The sequence below is a fragment of the Acipenser ruthenus genome, chromosome 6 (genome assembly GCF_902713425.1).
Source record: "Acipenser ruthenus chromosome 6, fAciRut3.2 maternal haplotype, whole genome shotgun sequence".
NCBI classification, from domain to species: domain Eukaryota; kingdom Metazoa; phylum Chordata; class Actinopteri; order Acipenseriformes; family Acipenseridae; genus Acipenser; species Acipenser ruthenus.
In genome coordinates this window covers 74,506,414-74,526,184 of record NC_081194.1, presented here as the reverse complement: position 1 = coordinate 74,526,184, position 19,771 = coordinate 74,506,414, and the positions used below count along the sequence as shown (strand labels likewise).

Genomic DNA, 19,771 nt, shown 5'->3' with positions numbered 1-19,771 from the left:
CTAAAATATGCAGTGCCACTGAAAAGGGTTGAGTCATCTAGAACGGTTTGGTTTATGATTTCAAAAAATAAAAACATTTAAAAACTAAATTAATTTTTAGTACAACTGTAAGACAAACATTCAGCAGCTGATACCAAGGGTGTGAAGACATGAAAAACATTCACTTGTGAAATTAGTTTTTAATAGATTTATTAAAAACTATCCACCCTTTTTATATAGCCAATACAATCCTTGCTATATAAAACACAAATTAACTTTAGTCCACTACTTTATCACAAAGCCCACAACACACCTTCATCACAGAACACACCCAGTCATTACAACGCACACACACCATGCTTGGTAGATTTAAAAAAAAAAAAACACTAAGAAGGGCTGTGACGGGGGACTGCCCCGTCTTTATGAACGTGGTTGGGACTGGTAGGGAGGGGGTTAAATTCCTCCCTGCCAGGAAAACATGTGAGAATGTGGCTGGAGCCCTAATTGAATAATCAGCAATTACTGATTAATTGGGCTCCAGCCACAGGGGATAAAAGCCAGGGAGAGGCCCTGGCTAGAGAGAATGTTCTGGAAGGAGAAGGAGAAGGAGAAGGAGAAGGAGAAGGAGAAGGAGAAGGAGAAGGAGAAGGAGAAGGAGAAGGAGAAGGAGAAGGAGAAGGAGAAGGAGAAGGAGAAGGAGAAGGAGAAGGAGAAGGAGAAGGAGAAGGAGAAGGAGAAGGAGAAGGAGAAGGAGCCAGTGTATTTCTGTGTATGCTGTTTTTCATTTTGAATCCAGTGAAGGCGTTGCCCAGCCGGGAAGCTTTATTTGTAAGTTTTGTGTCTATTTTGTGTTTTGAAACCTTTTTGTTTGGCCCTTGTGCCTGTTTATTTGGTGTATTTTGTTTAAATAAAAACTTTATTTTTGAACTTTCAAACTGTCTCTGAGCCTCACCCTCTACCAATCCTGCCACAAGGGCAGATATATTTAGGCATGGAAACTTGGACTTTGTTTCATCTATGAGCTGGGAGTCTAGCTGTGGGAGTCCAGCGAGGAGAGACCTGCCAGGAGAGGCTGTTGGAGAAAATCCAAACCTAGCAGCGCTCTGGAAGACGCCAACTACTAGACAGGTCTGTACCCTCCACCCACCGCTCCTGCTCCCACTACTACTGTACCTATCTGTCTCCTGTCCTGCTATGACTGTCTCTCACATCCTTGTTCAGTCCTCACTCCCGTCCCCTATCCTTTCTGTTCCTGCTCCCCTAATCCCTCTAACCTCATCCCTCTGCCTCGTTCCCCCACCCCTCCCACTCTCTCCCCTCCCACACTCTCTCTGGTGCACTCTGGAACTGTCACTCTTCTGCTAACAAAGCTGATTTCATTTCTGCCTTTGCCTCCCACCTCTCTCTCGAGTTTCTTGCTCTCACTGAAACCTGGCTCTCTTCTGATAACACTAACTCCTGCTGCCCTGTCCTCTCTCCACGTCCTGTCCCATACTCTGCGTCTCACTGGACGGGGAGGTGGGACTGGTCTTCTCCTCTCTCCCTCCTTACTCTTTTTTCTGTCCCTTCTGACGTCTCCTCACTCTCTGTTAACACCTTTGAATTTCACTGTCAAACTAACCTCTGTCAACTCCTGCTAATTGTGCTGTACCATCCCCCTGGACCTCTCGCTCACTTTCTCAATGAACTTGATTTATCTTTGATTCTTGATGTATTTTTGGTTTACGACTAAGTTGCCCTGGGTAAGGGCGTCTGCTAAGAAATAAATAATACACTCCTCCCTCCCCTCTCTGTCTACCTCGACTGTCCTGTTAGGTGATTTCAATACCCATCTCTCCAACCCCACCCACTCTGCTGGATTCCTTTCTCTCCTTCAACTTCTTTCTCCTTTCCCTCCTACCCACAAAGCTGGCTGTCAACTGGACCTCGCCTTCTCCAGGGCCTGCTGACCCTTCACCCTCTCTATCATCGCTCTGGACCTCACTGATCACTATTTCATCTTTCTGTCTCCCCTCTCTCCCTACTCCACCTACCCCCCACTGTCGCCTACCGCCACAACCTCTGCTCTCTCCCCCTCTGTCCTTGCCTCCACTGCTCTCACCAACCTCCTATCTACTCCTTCTCTCAACTCTCTGTAGACTCTGCTACCTCCACCCTCTTCTACTCACTCGACTCCCTCTGTCCCCTCACCTCCCGACCTGTCTGCCCCTCCCCAACACTAGCTCTCCTCTGTGCTCCACTCGGCAAGAACCAAACTGTGCTCTGCTGAAAAGACATGGAAGAGAACCAAACTCCCTGCTGCCCTAGACCTCTACCGCTCCCTCCTGTCCTCCTTCTCTACTCTCTCCTCTGCTAAACGCCCCTACTTCCAATCTATTAACCAATCCTCCACTAACAACCCCCGGAAACTATTCTCTACCTTCTCCTCTTTCCTCCTATCTCCTCTGACAACTTTGCCTTTCTTCTTCTCAAATCTGATATCCGCAAACTCTAACATCTCTCCCCCCCCCCTCCCTCCCGCTCCAACCCAAACACCCTCGGTCTCTCCCACTAACTCGCACTCCTTCTACTCCTTCTCTCCCCTCTTAGACTGACATTTCCTCCCTCCTTCAGGACCACAAACCCACCACATGCACCCTGGACCTCCTCCCCACACACCCCTTTCAGGCTGCTGCTCCTGCTCTACTCTCCTCCCTTAACACCTCTCTCCTCTCTGGCTTCTTTCCCTCTGCCTTCAAACAAGCCTCTATCACCCCACTCCTCAAACCTACCCTCGACCCCACCTCCCTCCAGAGCTACTGTCCTGTCTCCATCTTACCCTTCCTCTCTAAAACCCTTGAGTGAGCAGTACACCGGCAGCTCTCTGCTTTCCTGTCTAACCACTCTCTGCTCGACCCTCTCCAATCTGGTTTCCGCTCTGCTCACTCCACTGAAACTGCTCTCCTGTCTGTCACTAACTCGCTAAACTCTGCCCGAGCTGCCTCTCTCCTGTCCTAATTCTCCACGACCTCTCAGCTGCCTTTGACACTGTTGATCCCTCTTCTACTATCTTCTCTCGCTGACCTGGGAATCTCTGGCACCAGACCCTCATCTCTCCCTACACCCCCACCAGACCTCTCTGCTCCACCTGCACTAGAAGACTGGCTGTACCTCCTCTACGCTCCCCTGCCTCCAGAGCCCACTCCTTCTCCACCCTCGTCCCGCAGTGGTGGAGCAACCTTCCTATAGATGTCGGGACTGCCCAATCCCAGACCACCTTCCAGTGTCTCCTCAAGACACACTTCAGACAACACCTGTAAAACTCAACTCTTCCCTTCTGGGCTATATAGCACTCTGCCTTTTAATGCACTTTAACTTGCACTTATCCACTCCCTATTTTACTGTATTCAACCCTACACTTAACCCAATCTGTAGTATTTTGTATTTCACTTGCACTCGTATCTAACCCTGGTGTAATTATCAATACTGTTCTCTGCTCTTTAACTGCCCAATATCAAATCGTACTGTGTTTTGTATTTGCTTTTACTAGGACTGAAGTCATTGTATTTTGTATCTTGCTCTTAATTGTATTGTAATGCTTTATGTATTTTTTGTATATAACTGTAAGTCACCCTGGGTAAGGATGTCTGTTAAGAAATAAATAATAATGATAAAACCTAGCATGGTGGCACTACCTGGTAGAGAATGCAGTCCTTTACATTTAATATAGCATGTGAGGTTTTGAAAATGAACCTAATTTCAGCCCACAGGAGGCAACAGATACTAATAGTGTCCTTACTCTTTAGTGCCCAAAAGTAGTATGGCTTATTGCTTAACAGGATATTAATTTCACTGCCTGTAGTGAGTTTTTATGACTACAATAACAGTTTGATACTCATGACAAATTGTTACTGTTAAAAATGCCACTCTAAACAGTTTGTGAATTGGCTCATTGTGTTGGATGTATCAGTTAATTTGTATCTACTTTAAATGTAGTTATTGGTTTTGTATTCATTAACAGAGATATGGTTCCTTGGTCTCAACTACCTCTGTGGACTGGTACTAGCCATGTATGAAATGCGATTCAATTGCAAACTCAAAAGTGACAGTTTTTCCAGTTTGGCCCTGTGCCTTTTACAACATGTATTGGAACATCTGGATATTTGTTCAGTCACATCAATTCAAACTGAACTAAACTGCATTGCATTAATTATTTTCTTTACCTTGAAAAATCTTAAGATAAAAGTAGCCTGTTTTCACATGAGAAGTTACCAAAAGCACAATGCATGGCAATGCACCTTGTTCTTTCAATCACTTGCTTTGTGATATTGTAATATGCTGAGAGCTGCTTCCGTTGTTGAGTATGAGCTTCAGTACTGGTTAGATAATATTTTTTTCAATTCACCAACTCATTGCACTCTTGCACTTTACCATGCTGCACTTCTCGATGAAGGAACGCATCTGGCGTTTCCTTCCTTAGCATTTCCTTCCTTAGTATCTATGTTTGCTTTTACCATCATGTTTTATTTAATGTTCTGGGGTAGAAATCTACACAGCTACGTTATACAACAATCTATTTGTTGCACAGAATAAACATAGCATCATTGCCTTGATCACGAGTCCCACCCAAGCAGAGGCCTGAAAAAAAAAACTCAAATTCCAACTCTCAAATAGAGCTTTGAATTCTGAATACATACAAGAAACCATTGCCACAGCTTTTCCAGATACTAGATTAAGAGATCAAGGCATTAACATCTGATGCAAAAACAACATTTTAATACTATCCAAGCACACCGCAAAGTCCTTGTGCAAGCAAATGTGTGTCACCCTCTGGCACATAGCAACAATCGCATTACATTTAAATCAAGGCTTTAAAACGGTTATAGTAACAACCCATAGGTCAGCTGCCAGGCTTGTTTAAGAGAAAACAAAACTATATGAAATAGCAATCCTCTTGTTTGTCCATTAGTATACTGTAGATAGATATGGTTGCATTAACATTACACTTTAATGCTGAGGAGTCTACCCCATGGCTTGTTAAAGAACTGATGTGTGTGTTCTGTAATGTTATCTATTATTGTTTCTGCTTAGATGCTTATTTGCCATGTTTACTAACTACTCCAGCAAAGATTCCTTATTTAAGAACTCCTCAAGGCTGAGTATGCAGGATGCTTCACTATGAGCTTCACAGCACAGTGCTGGATCTTAGCTCTTAGGTACAGTGAATTCAATATAACCTACACAATCCTATTGTATTTGTAGCATTCTACTAAGTATACACAAATATTCTTCACAGTTCCCTTTTGTATGTCTCTCCTTCGTTCCGGTTATGGGAAGTTAAAGGGCAACATCTTCAGCGTCTAGAAAACACAATCTCTACCTACAAGAGGATTTGGATTCCTTACATCCCTGCACAAGCAAACATGAAAGATTTCTCAATGACTCTTACTTGTGCATGTGCTCCGCTCCTGCTAAGATCATGATGGTGTATGTAATCCCACTTTGAAAAACAAAATGTAAGGCATACCTATGAAAAACAGGAGAGAAAAAAACCAAAAGTTTAAATGTCATTTGTGGAATACAGAAATGCACTGCAAGCTGATTCACATGTTGCTAACCCATGCCCACAGGGATACAGTGGAGGTGTCTGTACATCTGGGGAAATCTACGGGTATAAGGAGACACCTACCCATCAGTCTTAATGCATATGTCACATTTAACATTTTTACAAGAACCGTTTTGTGATGAAACTTGGTGAGGACATTCTTCAGCATGTTGGTGAGTTACTGAGGGTGTATGTCATGTTAGTGGACCTTTTCACTATAAAGGAAGCTAGTTGTGTACAGCCATAGCAGGGAGCAATGTTACAAACATATTTGTTATATTAGGTTAACCCATACGTGATAAGGAATACAGTTGTCTCCACATATAGGAACACCTCCTAAGAGAACACTTCGGCTACCAGAACACCCTTGTAGTGAAACAGATTTTTCCCATTATAAATGCTCCGGCTAAAGGATCAGGAACTTCACTTAAAAGAACACCTTTTTGGCACTGATAGAGATTCGTTCACAACGGATACAGTACTGTTTTGTAACCTGACAACTCATTGTCAGACTTAAATTTAAATAATCTATTCAATCTTTTTAAAACTGACTTGTCATTGCGAGAGTGTCTTGAGGAACATGGATTAGTTTATTCAATCTTTCAATTAATCACTGAATTGTTTTGTATTCAGATTTCCACGAGTGCACCTCATCGCTACAAAATGGCATGTAAACAAACGGCAAAACGCGCTGCTGTTTCTCTTGCTCCAAAATGGTTGAAATTGTTTGAGCTCTTGAAATCAGACACAAGTCGCCGAGCAATTTGGTGTTTCTCGGTCTGGCGTGTTGCTTCACCATTCTGTTAAATAATAATACAAAACATGTTCGTGTCTTGAATATTGGTCCTGTACAGGTATTCATAATTAATCTAGAGCTGCTGCTGCATTTTTTTATTTTATTTTTTTAACGTGTGTAGGGGTGCTGTGTTAATTTAGTTTGACAGTTAATTTATTAATGTTAGTTTGTCTGTTACTTTATTATTGTAGTTTATTAAGATACACTAGATTCTGTTCATTTCATATGTTGATGCACGTGCAACGATGCAAGTAATACATATTTATGCATTTATTGATTCATATTGTGTCTGTGGTCAACTCCGTCTAGAGAACACTTTGGCTAAGAAAACACTTCACTTGCTTCCCGGGGGGTGTTCTCTTAGCCCGAGACGACCATACCAGGTAAGATAGCAGGTGCCATCAGTCAGGTATTTTTTTTATAGTATTTTTTATAATTTATTATAGTTTTATCAGCATTAGCTGTACTAATATACAATTAGTGCATCTTTATCAAACATTGGGTAATAATTAGAGGAGACCCTGTGACTTATCCCTGTTGCCTCCTGAGTATTACAAATTGAGGAATTTTATTCTGATTGTTTTTAATTAGTTTGGTATCAATGTCTGACAAAATGAGATGGAAAACAGAGGTCCTATTGCAAGTGATTCTGCAGCAGCAGTTGTGATGCATAGTTCAATCCCAAGTCTCTGTAAATCGCTTTGGATAAAAGCGTCTGCTAAATGACTAATTAATAATAATAATAATAATAATAATAATAATAATAAATCAGTGCTGCTTCCGTTAATTATTAGCAACACTGTTTCAATCATTCATACTGTCAAAGTGTAACAATTACAACTTTAGGTCAAAGATGTTTGCCTTGCTGTACTGTAGGCATGTTTGTTTTATCTCCTTCTTTGCAAACCACAGTTCCTCATCCTATCTATCCATTCCAGCATGGTCAGGTTTGATTGTGGCATCAGCAAACTTCACTCTAGGATTTATTTTCCTTTCCAACCAAAGGTGTGCAGGGTAACCACGTCACCACCTACTAACTATCTCTTTTTAAGGAAGCTTATGGGAACCAGCTTAAGTGAAAGGCTAGTGGTGTAGTGTTAACCTTAAGTAGACAGCATGGTCCACCTTTGCCGGCAGTCTCAAAGACAGGAGTTGAATGGACTGGAGCCTTTGTTCTGTCTTTAATAAGCCTGACACAAACATTCCCCCACATGCCAATTTTGCTTCTAAAGCCTGATTCGCACAGGGCTAAAACTGATCATATAAAACGAACGCCTGCGTCACGGACACCCCTGATAAATGTACCATGCCATGTCAGTTTCTCTGAGACATTTCACACCACTGCTAATGCTGCTTTTCACAGGACTCCTGCTACATTGACAACTCAGTTATTCTGTGATTATTTAATCCAATCCCATCAGGGAAAGCATATTGAAAAATGAACTTGTGAACACTGAGGAGCTGAGGCTGCCTAAGTGTACTGAACAAGTGCAAGGTAGTTGAATTACTACTACTAATTATGCAAAGATAATGGCAGTAATGGTTAGTTACGTTGGTTTTAAAACAGACCAGTGTGCAGAATTAGAAAGTAACAAGAGATCCCTGACACATTGTAGGTATCAGACAGACTATTCCACATGTAAAGAGATATCTAAGGCTGCCAGTGGGTACATATGAGCATGTTTAATCTGCCAACGGAATTTGGGGTAAAGTGGAGCTAATTGGCAATCTGAGAACTAAAGCCAGAAGCACTGGGCCCTGCTTGGGGACTAAAGAATTAAAACGGGCCCACAAGCATGCTGTTGTTAGACAAGAAGTGTTACAGTGAAACTATCTTTAAATTTGTTTTCTTTAAAAAGGAGAAGCAGCAGTCCTGTCACTAGGAGTATGATTAAATGGATGCAGTGCAAGGTTTTCTAGTCTGAATTTGCTGAAGCAACATGGCCAAAAACAAATCAAAAAAGGAGAGAGAGAGAGAAAAGAGAATATTCCAGCTGGAGACATGCCATAATTAGTGGCTTAGGAGAATGACAGGGAAGATACAAATGCCTGAATAAGCCATTTACAGTAACAATTCCCAGAGACTGCAAGTCACGTGAAATTATGAGCTTCGCAAGACAGAACCGAGTTACTGCTCCGGCAGATATACGCATGTGCACCAGAGTGAGGAACAGTTAGAGCGTGACTCTTCCAATCAAAGGCTCTTGTCTCTGCCAGAGCTGCTCCCTTGCTTGAAGAGTAAGCTATAAATACAGTATCACATCACTGAACACAAGTTACAGCCACAGAAGCATAGATGATGGAAACAAATCTTCCGATTTAAGCGGCTGTGCTTTGCACTGGGTTGCTGTACCTCAAGAGGCCTGCATTTGATTTATCAAAGTGAGCTTGGCAGTCTCGCATCACAAATCAGATGCACAGTATATGGGTGTATATTGTGTAGATGAGAAACTTCAATATGAGATTTTATTACTGTTACTGTCCCAACTTACAGTGCTGTTACATAGTAATGTGCTGTGATATTAGACCAATATTTTACTGTTAATTTTAGTTTGGGATATTTACTGTATGTCGTGACTCAGCAGCATTTACTGTTGAGGGAGTGCCCAAGTCTTCTACAGTATATGTCAGCACATTTGCATTTCTCTAACCGGCACACTTGCTGGTATAGTATATAAGCATACTCTTAAAGTGTTACAGAACACCCTGCAAAGGGTACAAGAAAAGCATTACATTATCCTTGCTGTGTCCCGTGTTGTCAGTATTGCAGCAGTATATTTCTAAACACATCTTTTGAAATTTGTAATTACACTGCGTGGGTTATTTAATCAGCTGGGCAATACATTTCTCATCATTCACTCGGGAGCGTTCCGAGAGAAGAAAGAAAAATCTTTTAAGGTTTGCTGTGTGCACCCAAATCACACTCCCTTCTTGCAACAACGCTTGTTTTCTGTTCCCACAATACACCACTCATTTCCATCTGGATACACTGCCATGTTTAGAAGAAAAGAAAAATCTCTCTCTCTCTCCTGGTAAGCATTCCCAAGTAAAAGATTGAAAAGCAGATCCCTCGCGTATTTACCTATGATGTGTGAATACAAACTATCAAAACTATGAGGAATATATGTTAAAAAATGGTTTTAAAAAAATAAAGCGCTATGGACAACAGTGGATATAGCAAAAGGTACAGTCACATTTTTCTTGTTACCACTGCAGGGGTTCTGTAGCACTTGAACTGGTGCTTTTAAATGCCAAGTGCCACTTAAAATCGCTTTATGAAACACTATGCAAGAAGATTTTGAAGGAATACTTTATCTCAACATTTTTAAATAATATAATTCATACACTACCAGTTTAATACCATTACAAAACACACAATACTATATTGAACACTTTGAAGTTAAATATGATGTAAAGGCAGATATTATTACAAAAAATACTGTACTTACCACCCAAAGCAAAATAGTGCAAAATAAAACCCCAGAAGAGTTGCCACAAAATGTCTGACAAAGGTGCTGGTTTTGCTTGGATGGAGATAAAGTCGGAACCAAACTGCTGTGAGCAAGGCGAACAGCTGACAAACTACGAAGTTAACCTGTAGAGGAGACAAAAAAGGAGGCAACGGTTATCATCAAGGTACATTCCCGCTCATAATGAGGAGGAAGCTCAACAAGCCTAGGCACAGTGCAGACAATATGGTGAAAGGCCTACTCCTGAGATATACAGCAGCCATGGAAAGACTTCCCACAACATACCAGTAGTTCATGTAATTCTGTACAGTTCCTCCTATAAAAAGCCTGAAATATGCAATAACAGGCTTTCGGGTTGCTGAAAGAGAAACCTGTGTTTTCACAAATTAGATTAAAATATGTAATGGACACAACAATGCTGTAGTTTAATCTCAGTAATCAAAAAGGTAAGGTAGAGCTCTGATGAAAGCTATGATTCATCCCAATAGGCAGAGTCACTGTAGCGGTGATGACAGCCTCGCCACGGCCTAACAGAGAAGTTGTGTGAACAGTGCAGATTGGGCTTGCATTCTCGGATCTTACAGGCAGGATTCAGGGAACACTGCTTCATTTGAGCAGTTTGTGATGATCCCCTCTAGTGGCTTGAGGAACAGCGGAAAACACAAGCTATACAATGCAGCGTGACTATCTGCCAAGCTTTATTTTGGAGTAGTAACTGCAAACCATGAGGACAGCGGTGGTTCACCTCACAATCCTGGCCAAAATAAAGGTGGTAGTAAAATATGATTTCCTTGTACAGTGTAATTGTACAGGGCTTCCAATTTATTGTTTTCATTCATTCCTTCAAGGACGTGCCTGTGAGGGCAGGCAAGGAAAGCATAGGACTCCAGTTGAATATAAAGAACACCAAATAAGAAAAAAAAGCAAGGGGCACATCTTGAGAAACTGATGTGGTTATGAAAAAAAAGGAGGAAATGAAAAATGGTAACAACAAAATCCAAGTTACTGGAATTAACACACTTTAAAAATATATATATTTCACAGAGATAGAGTTGGTTAATAAAATTTAACTATGCATTATAAGCTACAACTCAGACTAAATGGAGTCCAATGGAAACTATGACTAAGCCAGGAAGCACGAGATGTTCAGCTTGGAACATCTATAGAGGGTGGTGTGATTCAGTTTACTTCAGAGTGGGGTGATGCCAAGGCAGCTGCTTTATGAAAACAGGATGAAACATTTAATGTCTGGCTCTGCATTTACTCACAACAGCAGAAAATTACAAGAGGAAGATAAAAACGTGCCACGATAACTAAACTTAAATTATATCAAATGTGTACCATCGCTATGAATTATTGTGACGTTGTTACAAACTGCACATCACAATTATACAGTCTTTAATAGAGTTAGGAATTTGAAAAGTTTAAACAAGTGGTTAAACATTGAATAATATGCTAGACGTATAACTGGTCACTTTATACATCTTCAAATTTCACCAAACGCATACTTTTTAATGTATTAATTTTTGTAATTGATCACCAAATACAGCAGTCCGTCGCGTATACAACGGCTGTTGTGCCACAGTAAGGGCAGATATTACAAAAAGGAAGGGGTTTGGCAATTGCCACCAAATAGTTTTTCGAATTGGTCTAACAGAAATAATGACCCTGGGGCGGGTTTTATTTTCGGTCGATCTGGCACTTCATTGGTGCACTCTGTGTTCATGCTGTAGTAGGCGTGGTATGGTATCCAGTCCACGCTGTAATAAAGTTAATGACAAGCGGTTTTTTTAAAATATATTTTTAATAAAATGGCATCTCTAAACAAAGGAATGAGGTGAAGCTACGTTTGAAAGTATTTTGATGAACCGGACAAGAAAACAGTGATATGTACATAATTCTGCTCAATGCTCCCCCATTTGAAATATTCAGAAATTACTGTGGATGGAGTTACCGATGGCAGTAAAAAGCAAACATTAATAATAAACAGAACGCTGTAGATGGCGACTGACATTTATTTAGCCCTTACATCTCTGCGAATACGTATAACATGATTTTAAAAGGACTTTTTTTTTTTTTTTTTCATTACCGGTAATTCAGAGAACGCATGAGTGCAAATAAATTATGTATAGGCTTTACTTTACCAGTACACTTTTACACAAAACATTTGTTTAAAGACAAAGAACATGTCCTTGATATCTATGTAATCTGTCAACAAAATGGGATACTTAAAAATAAATAAATAAATAAATAGATTTTTTGTTTGTGGCACCGATCCCTGAACAGTAGCGTTAATATAACAATGTATTGGAATCTGTGCATTTGATAGATTCTGTAACAGCTGTGTTTTTATTATTATTGGTTTTGTTTTGTTCTTGGAATAAAAAAAATAAAAAAGGCTTAGTTTAGTTTATTCACTTTGTGCCCACTGGGCCAGCACAGGTACATCTCAATAGTGCAGTACAAATACAAAGACAGCCATTTACTAAGATAAAAAATAATAATACAAATGCTTTTAAAAAGACCAAATTCCCATTTTTTTAATTATTTTTTTTTTTTTTATACTACTGATTTTTTAGTATTACATGCAGGACAGCCGCTATAAGATCGTTACCTTTATTAAAAATATTCATAGATGAATCTACCGATTAATCTACCGGTTAATCAACTAATGCAAATTAACTGATAAAAAATTACATGTTTTTTTTTGTTTTGTTTTGTTTTTTACTTTGTAGTTAAGTCTTTGCGATGTTAAAACGTTATTTGCTTATTTAGGGTTTCTTTGCTTAGAAAATACTAACCAGGGCTGTGGGTATACATCAGAATGTAATATAAAGAGTGTGTGTGTGTGTGTGTGTGTGTGTGTGTGTGTGTGTGTGTGTGTGTGTGTGTGTGTGTGTGTGTGTGTGTGTAGATATGGTTTAAACATTTTTAAACGTCCATAAAAATGTACCAAAAGCACATCCCTAGTCTAACTGTTGAACCAGAAGTGCTGGAATGTCCGTGGTCATGTTTTTGAGCCCTGCTCTTAGTCATGTGAGAATTCTACAAGTTTGTTTATACCCTTATCATTTTCAAGGGAACGAGACATCCATAGAGATTCAGACTACAAATCACGCTACAGAGAACTTTTCAGTTAACCATTTATTTCACCACTAATTCTATACAAATACACACATTCTGCAATATTAGGGTTTCTGGACATCTGTTACACTTGCACTTCCTGCATGATTTCACCCCAAAGGTCTTCTGGAACAAAGCACTTTGCTGGCTGAAAGCATGTCAGTAAATTGGGGAAGCAGCTGGTTGGTAAATAAAAGGAAAGAAGCCATTGAAGGGGTAAAAACACTAAGAGATTTCTTTAACAAAGTGGCAACAGATATACTGACAACCTTTTTTGGCATTACAGTGGAATCCCAATGACATAAACCAATACATACTGCTAACCTACTGCAGACAGTTCAATACCATAAGCATGACACAGGTTCTGAAAACGATAGGGTTTCTTCAGGGTAATACACTGGTATTATCGTGGTATCTATATGGTATTTTTCTCGAAGGAATCACCACGATGCAGCCCATGCAGAAAGTCCTGTACTATTCAAATGCAAGAAAAATTACAATTGGCTTCAATTATCAATATCAGCTTCATGTTAGAATTGTCATGCTCTCTGCATGTTTTGATTATTCAATGCAGCAGTATAGGCTAGAACTGCATAGAGTCCATAAGCAGAAACAAGGCCATCTTCTACAAGCGATCAAACTGACAAGGCTGGGGCCTCGTTTAATAATGTCTGATGCATTCATTATTCCTTAGCCTGTATTTAAACAACTTAATGCTTAAATAAGCCTCTCTTGTCAGCCATGTCACTTGAGCCAAACATCCCAATTATCAAGGCCATTTGTTTCCTGCAAACATTTCTATTTTCACACACAGATCAGGCAGTGTTTGCCCTTGCGCTGTCAAGAATGATGGCAGTTTAACAATTAGGCCAGACTTTGAAGCCCTGAAAGTGACATGCTGCCCACTCCAAATGTTTGTTTTTTTTCTTTGGGGATCAAAGCCAGAGTCTGGAGTGTAAGCGACGGTAGAATTACAGATCAAAGCATATTTAAAGAAAAGCACCTGCAGTAAAATGCAAGTCAACAGATCAGACTACATCTGTCGCTCGTACACTGTACTGATCACAGGGTGGCTCTGTGCGTTCTCATTCATCTCGCACACAAACCAATCCACCAGCCTCACACATTCTTTACTCTGTTTTAATGGGAGCAATGAAAGTGTAAAGAATGTACACAGATACAGAAACAAAATTTCTAATGGACTAATAACAAGGGTGTTAGATTTTAATAGATGGAAATGATAACAACTGTCACAGTGGGGAGAGATGTTTGCAATGCTGTGGAGGGAATTCAAATGTAATTTGTTGTTAAACAGATAAAATAACCTTGCAAACTAATTTAAGCCCATTTTAATCAGATCAGATATATTTGTTACACCCAAGCATGTGGCCTCAAGGACAACTTACAGGCCCGTTTGCATAAACTATTAATACCACCTATGAAAAGGATTTAAAGGTTCCTTTTTTCTTGGAGAAAACAGTTTACTAACAAATACAGACTTATTTATGACATGCTTACAAAAATCAAATGTAGGAGAAACAATGGCTGGTCAGAAGTCATGCTTACCAGCTGTCAAAATAATTACTGATGCAGGGGAAAGAATATTATACTGAACTGTACATACTAAATTATTTAAAGAACACACACCTTCAAAAAATGTAATTAAAATGTATTGTGTTACCATACTGCAGTGTATTATATGTAGGCTTGCTACTTTTCATTATTAAATCAGTAAAGCTCATTAAAACGCCGAATCCCCAAAATATGAGAGTACTGAAATAAAATTTATATAGGATAAAACCTTGGTAAAACAACCTCGCTATTTTTTATTTTTGTACCAAAAATAACAAAATTTAGAAATCACATCTAGTTTGTTTAGTTTTTATACTTACTGTCTGTCCTGTCTCCGTTCGGCTTGGGGTCGCTGTCAATCACCTCAGTGATCTGTTAGTATAGTTTCACTGTCACTGTCATTTCACTCAGTTCTGACAGATCTCATTGACTGAAGCAGTGCCAGAATGCTCTCATTCGTTTAAATGACTGTCAATCATAAAGACCTGTACCGAATGTGCACTTTCATTTGCCAGCTCAAGCGCCTGTCATTTAATGCGCCTACTTTTGAAATTAGCGGGTTAAGGTGTAGGTAGGCTTTTGCTAGGTATACGTGGACAGTTACTAGTTTGATTTGAAAATGGGGCACAAGAGGAAAACACTTTGACTATTGTGCACAATTCCCTGACCGTGGCAGGACGAAGCGGCCCGTCTGCCTTACCTTCCAGTGACTCCAGCTGTGCTGAAGAATAAGGGCAAGTTCGTTCTGTTCAACTGTCTAATGTTTTGCTCTGTGCATATTATTTTTACTCTTAAATTTATCGAACCGGCGACGTCCAGGCTATAGAGCGCATCCTGCACTCCACGCGGAGCGCCTTTACCGGATGCGCCACTCGGGAGCCCCACCAAACGTTATTTTAATTAGAATGTTGGTAACCATGGTTTTGTTGCATGTTGAATATGAGAAAAGGGGCTTTTCTAAATGAGACGTTTCTCAATGGCATAAAAAGTCTGTGGTTTTATTTTTTATTTTTTTTAAAGCATAAAAGGTCGATTTCACCCATTCTCTGCTTGAATTGAAAAATAAAGATCGAAAAAAAACGTAGTAAATTCTCTCTAAAATAAACATTGATATTAATCATCGATTTGGTGAAAAAATAAAAACAGAATAGTAGCAAGCTTAATTATATGGAGGGACGGAAAATGTCTTTAAGCACAGCCGAGAGCTCTACCCTCGTATAACAATCAAAGCATTACTGTAAAGGTGCCATCTCTGCATCAGCTCATCTGAATTGGGTCTGTTTAAAATCCTAAAAATTTAAATCAAGCCTGCTCAATTAACAAACCATGCAAAGAGACTCCTATGGTGCACAGCAAAGGAAAATATTTGCCAGTATTACTCCTTGAGTTGTGAGTGACTTGTGCTTCTTAGCACAAAGCTTCACTCTTTGTCTCTCCCACACTTTTAAGAGGTTATTCTACCAGCATTAATCCTCATTAACACACTTCTGCAAGTTCTCTTGTGTTTAAGCCTCCATCACTGCTGAGCCTTGAAAAGAAAACACATAATTACCGTTTTCTGCATAATTATGTGTTAGCTGAAGTTTGGGAGGAGAAACCATCTAATTTGCAACAATAGCGGCAAGTACTTTATAGTTTCACTGCACAGGTCTTAACCCTTTTTACTTCCTGCATGAATAGTAGTGAATATTTACAGTGCAATGCTTCCTGCAATGGAGAGCTCACAAGGTTTGATCTCCATCTGTTGTGAAGAGCACTCCAGTACAGAAATCCTTCATTCTGAAACATGAGGATCTCTGCAATGCTGTCCGCCAGTACTGGGGTGGTGTTAAAACAACTGTGATTACATAGAAAAATCTATTACAATAAGACATGGAGCACAGCACTACAGTGTGTTCTCACACACTTTAAGGCGGCTCCAGTTTTGGTGAAGCAGTAGGCAAAGCCATGGTAATTGATGCAGACATTGTTTCCATCAGAGTTTTCCTGCAAAACCATTCCTGAAGGATGTCACTCCACGTTGTAATGACCAAGCCTTTTTGCACCTGCTCGCTTATTAGAGACGCTGCCCAGTGCTGCTTGCTGTCCCACTTAGACCAGAAAAGATTATGTGCCTTCCAATCTGAATGACTATCATTAACAGATTACAGCTATTTCAGTTTCAGTGGTTTCCCTTATAAAATTTCCCATAGTAAAAAGTATAGCAAAGTGTAATAAAGCATAGTAAAGTCCACAAAGGTATGGTAAAGCATATTTAAAAACCTGGCAATCTATGATAAACGCATAGTAAAACTACAGGAAAAGCAAGGAAAACTGCAGAATTACCATGGTCAACTTTTATAATGGTTTATTAATCCTGGAGGTCTTTAAAGGTTTTTGAATATTTTTTGTGCCGAATAAAACGAAGATGTGTCTAGGAAATACTGTTTGCCGTCTGCTCTGTGGGGAATAAGCCTTCAGAAACGAGAGACAAAAAAGATAAATTAGCTTTGACATGTGCTGTTCTGTGGTTTCATTTGATGCTTTTCAGAATCAATATTCATATGAAAAGATGAAATAAGGAAACCAGACACCAAGTGCTGATGCTCTGAATGTGGTCCATCCTATTTCTTCTCCTCAGCTTTCAATACTTTCATCCGTAACCTCTTCTCTATCGCTTTGTTTAAGTTTTAATGGATCTCGGGATCTAGAAAAAAAAAAAATGTATTCCCTACTGGCCAACACTTTGATTTTTAAAACAACCATGTGTTCTGCAGGCTCCGTCAGCAAAAAAATGCGCAAGATCCACTATAAAACTGGATGGGGAAAAAATAAATTAAAAAAAGGGATGTTTGTCTTTTATAAGCCAACGTTTCCAAAAGGCTTATCTAAAAGTTCTATGCCTCAACAATGCGTTTAACAATGCGTTTAACAATGCCCCAATGGCAAGTGAGGTCTCAGTAAGTTTCGACAGGGCCAGATTATCAGATTACATGTACTACAGTAGTGGAAGTGGGACTTTATTAACTGAGACGGCTGTTAAGATTTGCCTTGCTATGCAGTTGCTGCGATTCATCGTCCCCGTCTCATGTTAACATGTTTAAATCAGTTGCTGTTGAGAGAGATGCCTGGCTGAAAGCTATTCATGAAAATCGGTTATTGAAGCTGATGAAACACAAGGCTGAATATTCCCCGTGAGCAATGTTATAACAACGCCATCGTGATCTCCAGGCTATGGCAGGAGCTGCTGTACTGAGCAACTGCTACTATTGAATGTATGTGGGATGAGCTACCATTGGGAAACTTGACAGACTTCAGGTGTCGCATTTTAAAAATGCTGCTGTTCTTCTTAATGATAAATCTGATGAGTACGCGTTGATGTGCGTGGGCACAGAGGATTGTTTCTGAATTGCTTCTCAGAATGCTGTGCTTCAGGACTGAAGTATTCATTATTAAATAAGGAGGTGTAGCAAAACTTCTTTCTACATGGCTAGACTGGAGACAGCAACCAAGAAGTGCACTGATCAAATTATTTCCACATTACCTAACCACACACACACACACAATAACAATTAAACAAACACTTGGCCTGATAATTCCTTAAATTCGTTGGTAACCACCTCTCTAAAAGGGGAACTTTACTGCTCCACCAGACATCAACACAACCTCTCCTAGACAACTGCATCTAACAAACAAATACTCATTACAACTGTAGGTTGACACAGGCCCAAAAATATTACCACTATACATTTTTTTTTTCTTTTTGTTGGGAGAACTCCGAATCTAAATCAGAAACAGCCAAGAACAGTCCTGAATATCAAACCTTTATTTTATTAATTGAGGCTTCCCTGAGTGAAAAGAATCACTTTTACAAATATGTGATGCTGATAGTCTGCAGTGTACTTTGTACTTTGATACTTGAAGCATATTTACCTCAGCAGCATACGTTATCAAATTCAACAGACGCCCTTAATAAACCAGAATACAATAGCAGAATGATAGCACCAAAAAGTGGGGGCCACTTGCAATACAAACCACATTTATCATCACAATCAAGTACAGATAAACCCGCTTTATATCATGATTGCCGTGCAGGCATAATCCGCGATAAGCAGGTCATGATATCAACCAGGGTTCACGTTTGCCTATGAGAGATCATTATGAGAGTGAGAAAAAAAGAAAGAAAACTAATGGTGAATTAAAGAGCAGTGTTTTAATACTGTTCATTCAGTCATTCTTTACATTTAAACAAATGCTTATAGTTAACTACAGGACAAATACGTTTTGTATCATTAACTGGAACGAAAGAGTTTGTGTCATTATCTAAAAAAGGCATGAATTGTCGACTCATGAGAGCTATAAATTAGGCATTGCACTTGGTGTTTTTTTTGTGTGCATTTGTATAAGGCTGACTATGTTAAAGAAGAAACATTTGTTGAGGTTGGTGTTTTGTAATTGTAACTGAACTGTATCCCGTTAAGACTGCCCACGCAGCAGTTGATAGGCTGCACAAAATGTCAGTTCATCAGCCGAGATGATTATTGGTTGTTAGTTGCGTTGGAAATTAATTACATACTGTGAATACTTAGTTAAGCCCAGCCACGCACCATTTGACAGGCTGCACAAAACGTGACAATTAGTGGGTTTCTGAGATGATATTAAGAGAGGTCATTTTTCAAAAGAACCTATGGTGCATGGCGAATGGTTTTTGAAAAATCGTGAATTACAGTACTGTGCAAAAGTTTTAGGCAGGTGTGAAAAAATGCTGTAAAGTAAGAATGCTTTCAAAAATAGACATGTTAATAGTTTATATTTATCAATTAACTAAATGCAAAGTGAGTGAACAGAAGAAAAATCTACATCAAATCAATATTTGGTGTGACCACCCTTTGCCTTCAAAACAGCATCAATTCTTCTAGGTACACTTGCACACAGTTTTTGAAGGAACTCGGCAGGTAGGTTGGCCCAAACATCTTGGAGAACTAACCACAGTTCTTCTGTGGATTTAGGCAGCCTCAGTTGCTTCTCTCTCTTCATGTAATCCCAGACAGACTCGATGTTGAGATCAGGGCTCTGTGGGGGCCATACCATCACTTCCAGGACTCCTTGTTCTTCTTTACACTGAAGATAGTTCTTAATGACTTTCGCTGTATGTTTGGGGTCGTTGTCATGCTGCAGAATAAATTTGGGGCCAATCAGATGCCTCCCTGATGGTATTGCATGATGGATAAGTATCTGCCTGTACTTCTCAGCATTGAGACAAACCAT

General features: G+C 39.7%; 1 protein-coding gene across 1 annotated transcript in view; it reads right to left on the bottom strand.

Moving 5' to 3' along the window:
• Window positions 1-19,771, bottom strand: part of mboat2b (membrane bound O-acyltransferase domain containing 2b) — a 91,813-nt gene that overhangs the window by 29,772 nt on the left and 42,270 nt on the right. Inside the window, exons 2-3 of the mRNA XM_034018973.3 lie at window positions 9,809-9,954; window positions 5,408-5,485 (exon numbers count right to left, since the gene is read on the bottom strand). Coding sequence (XP_033874864.1) covers window positions 5,408-5,485; window positions 9,809-9,954 — 224 coding nt within the window. The remainder of the gene's footprint in view (window positions 1-5,407; window positions 5,486-9,808; window positions 9,955-19,771) is intronic.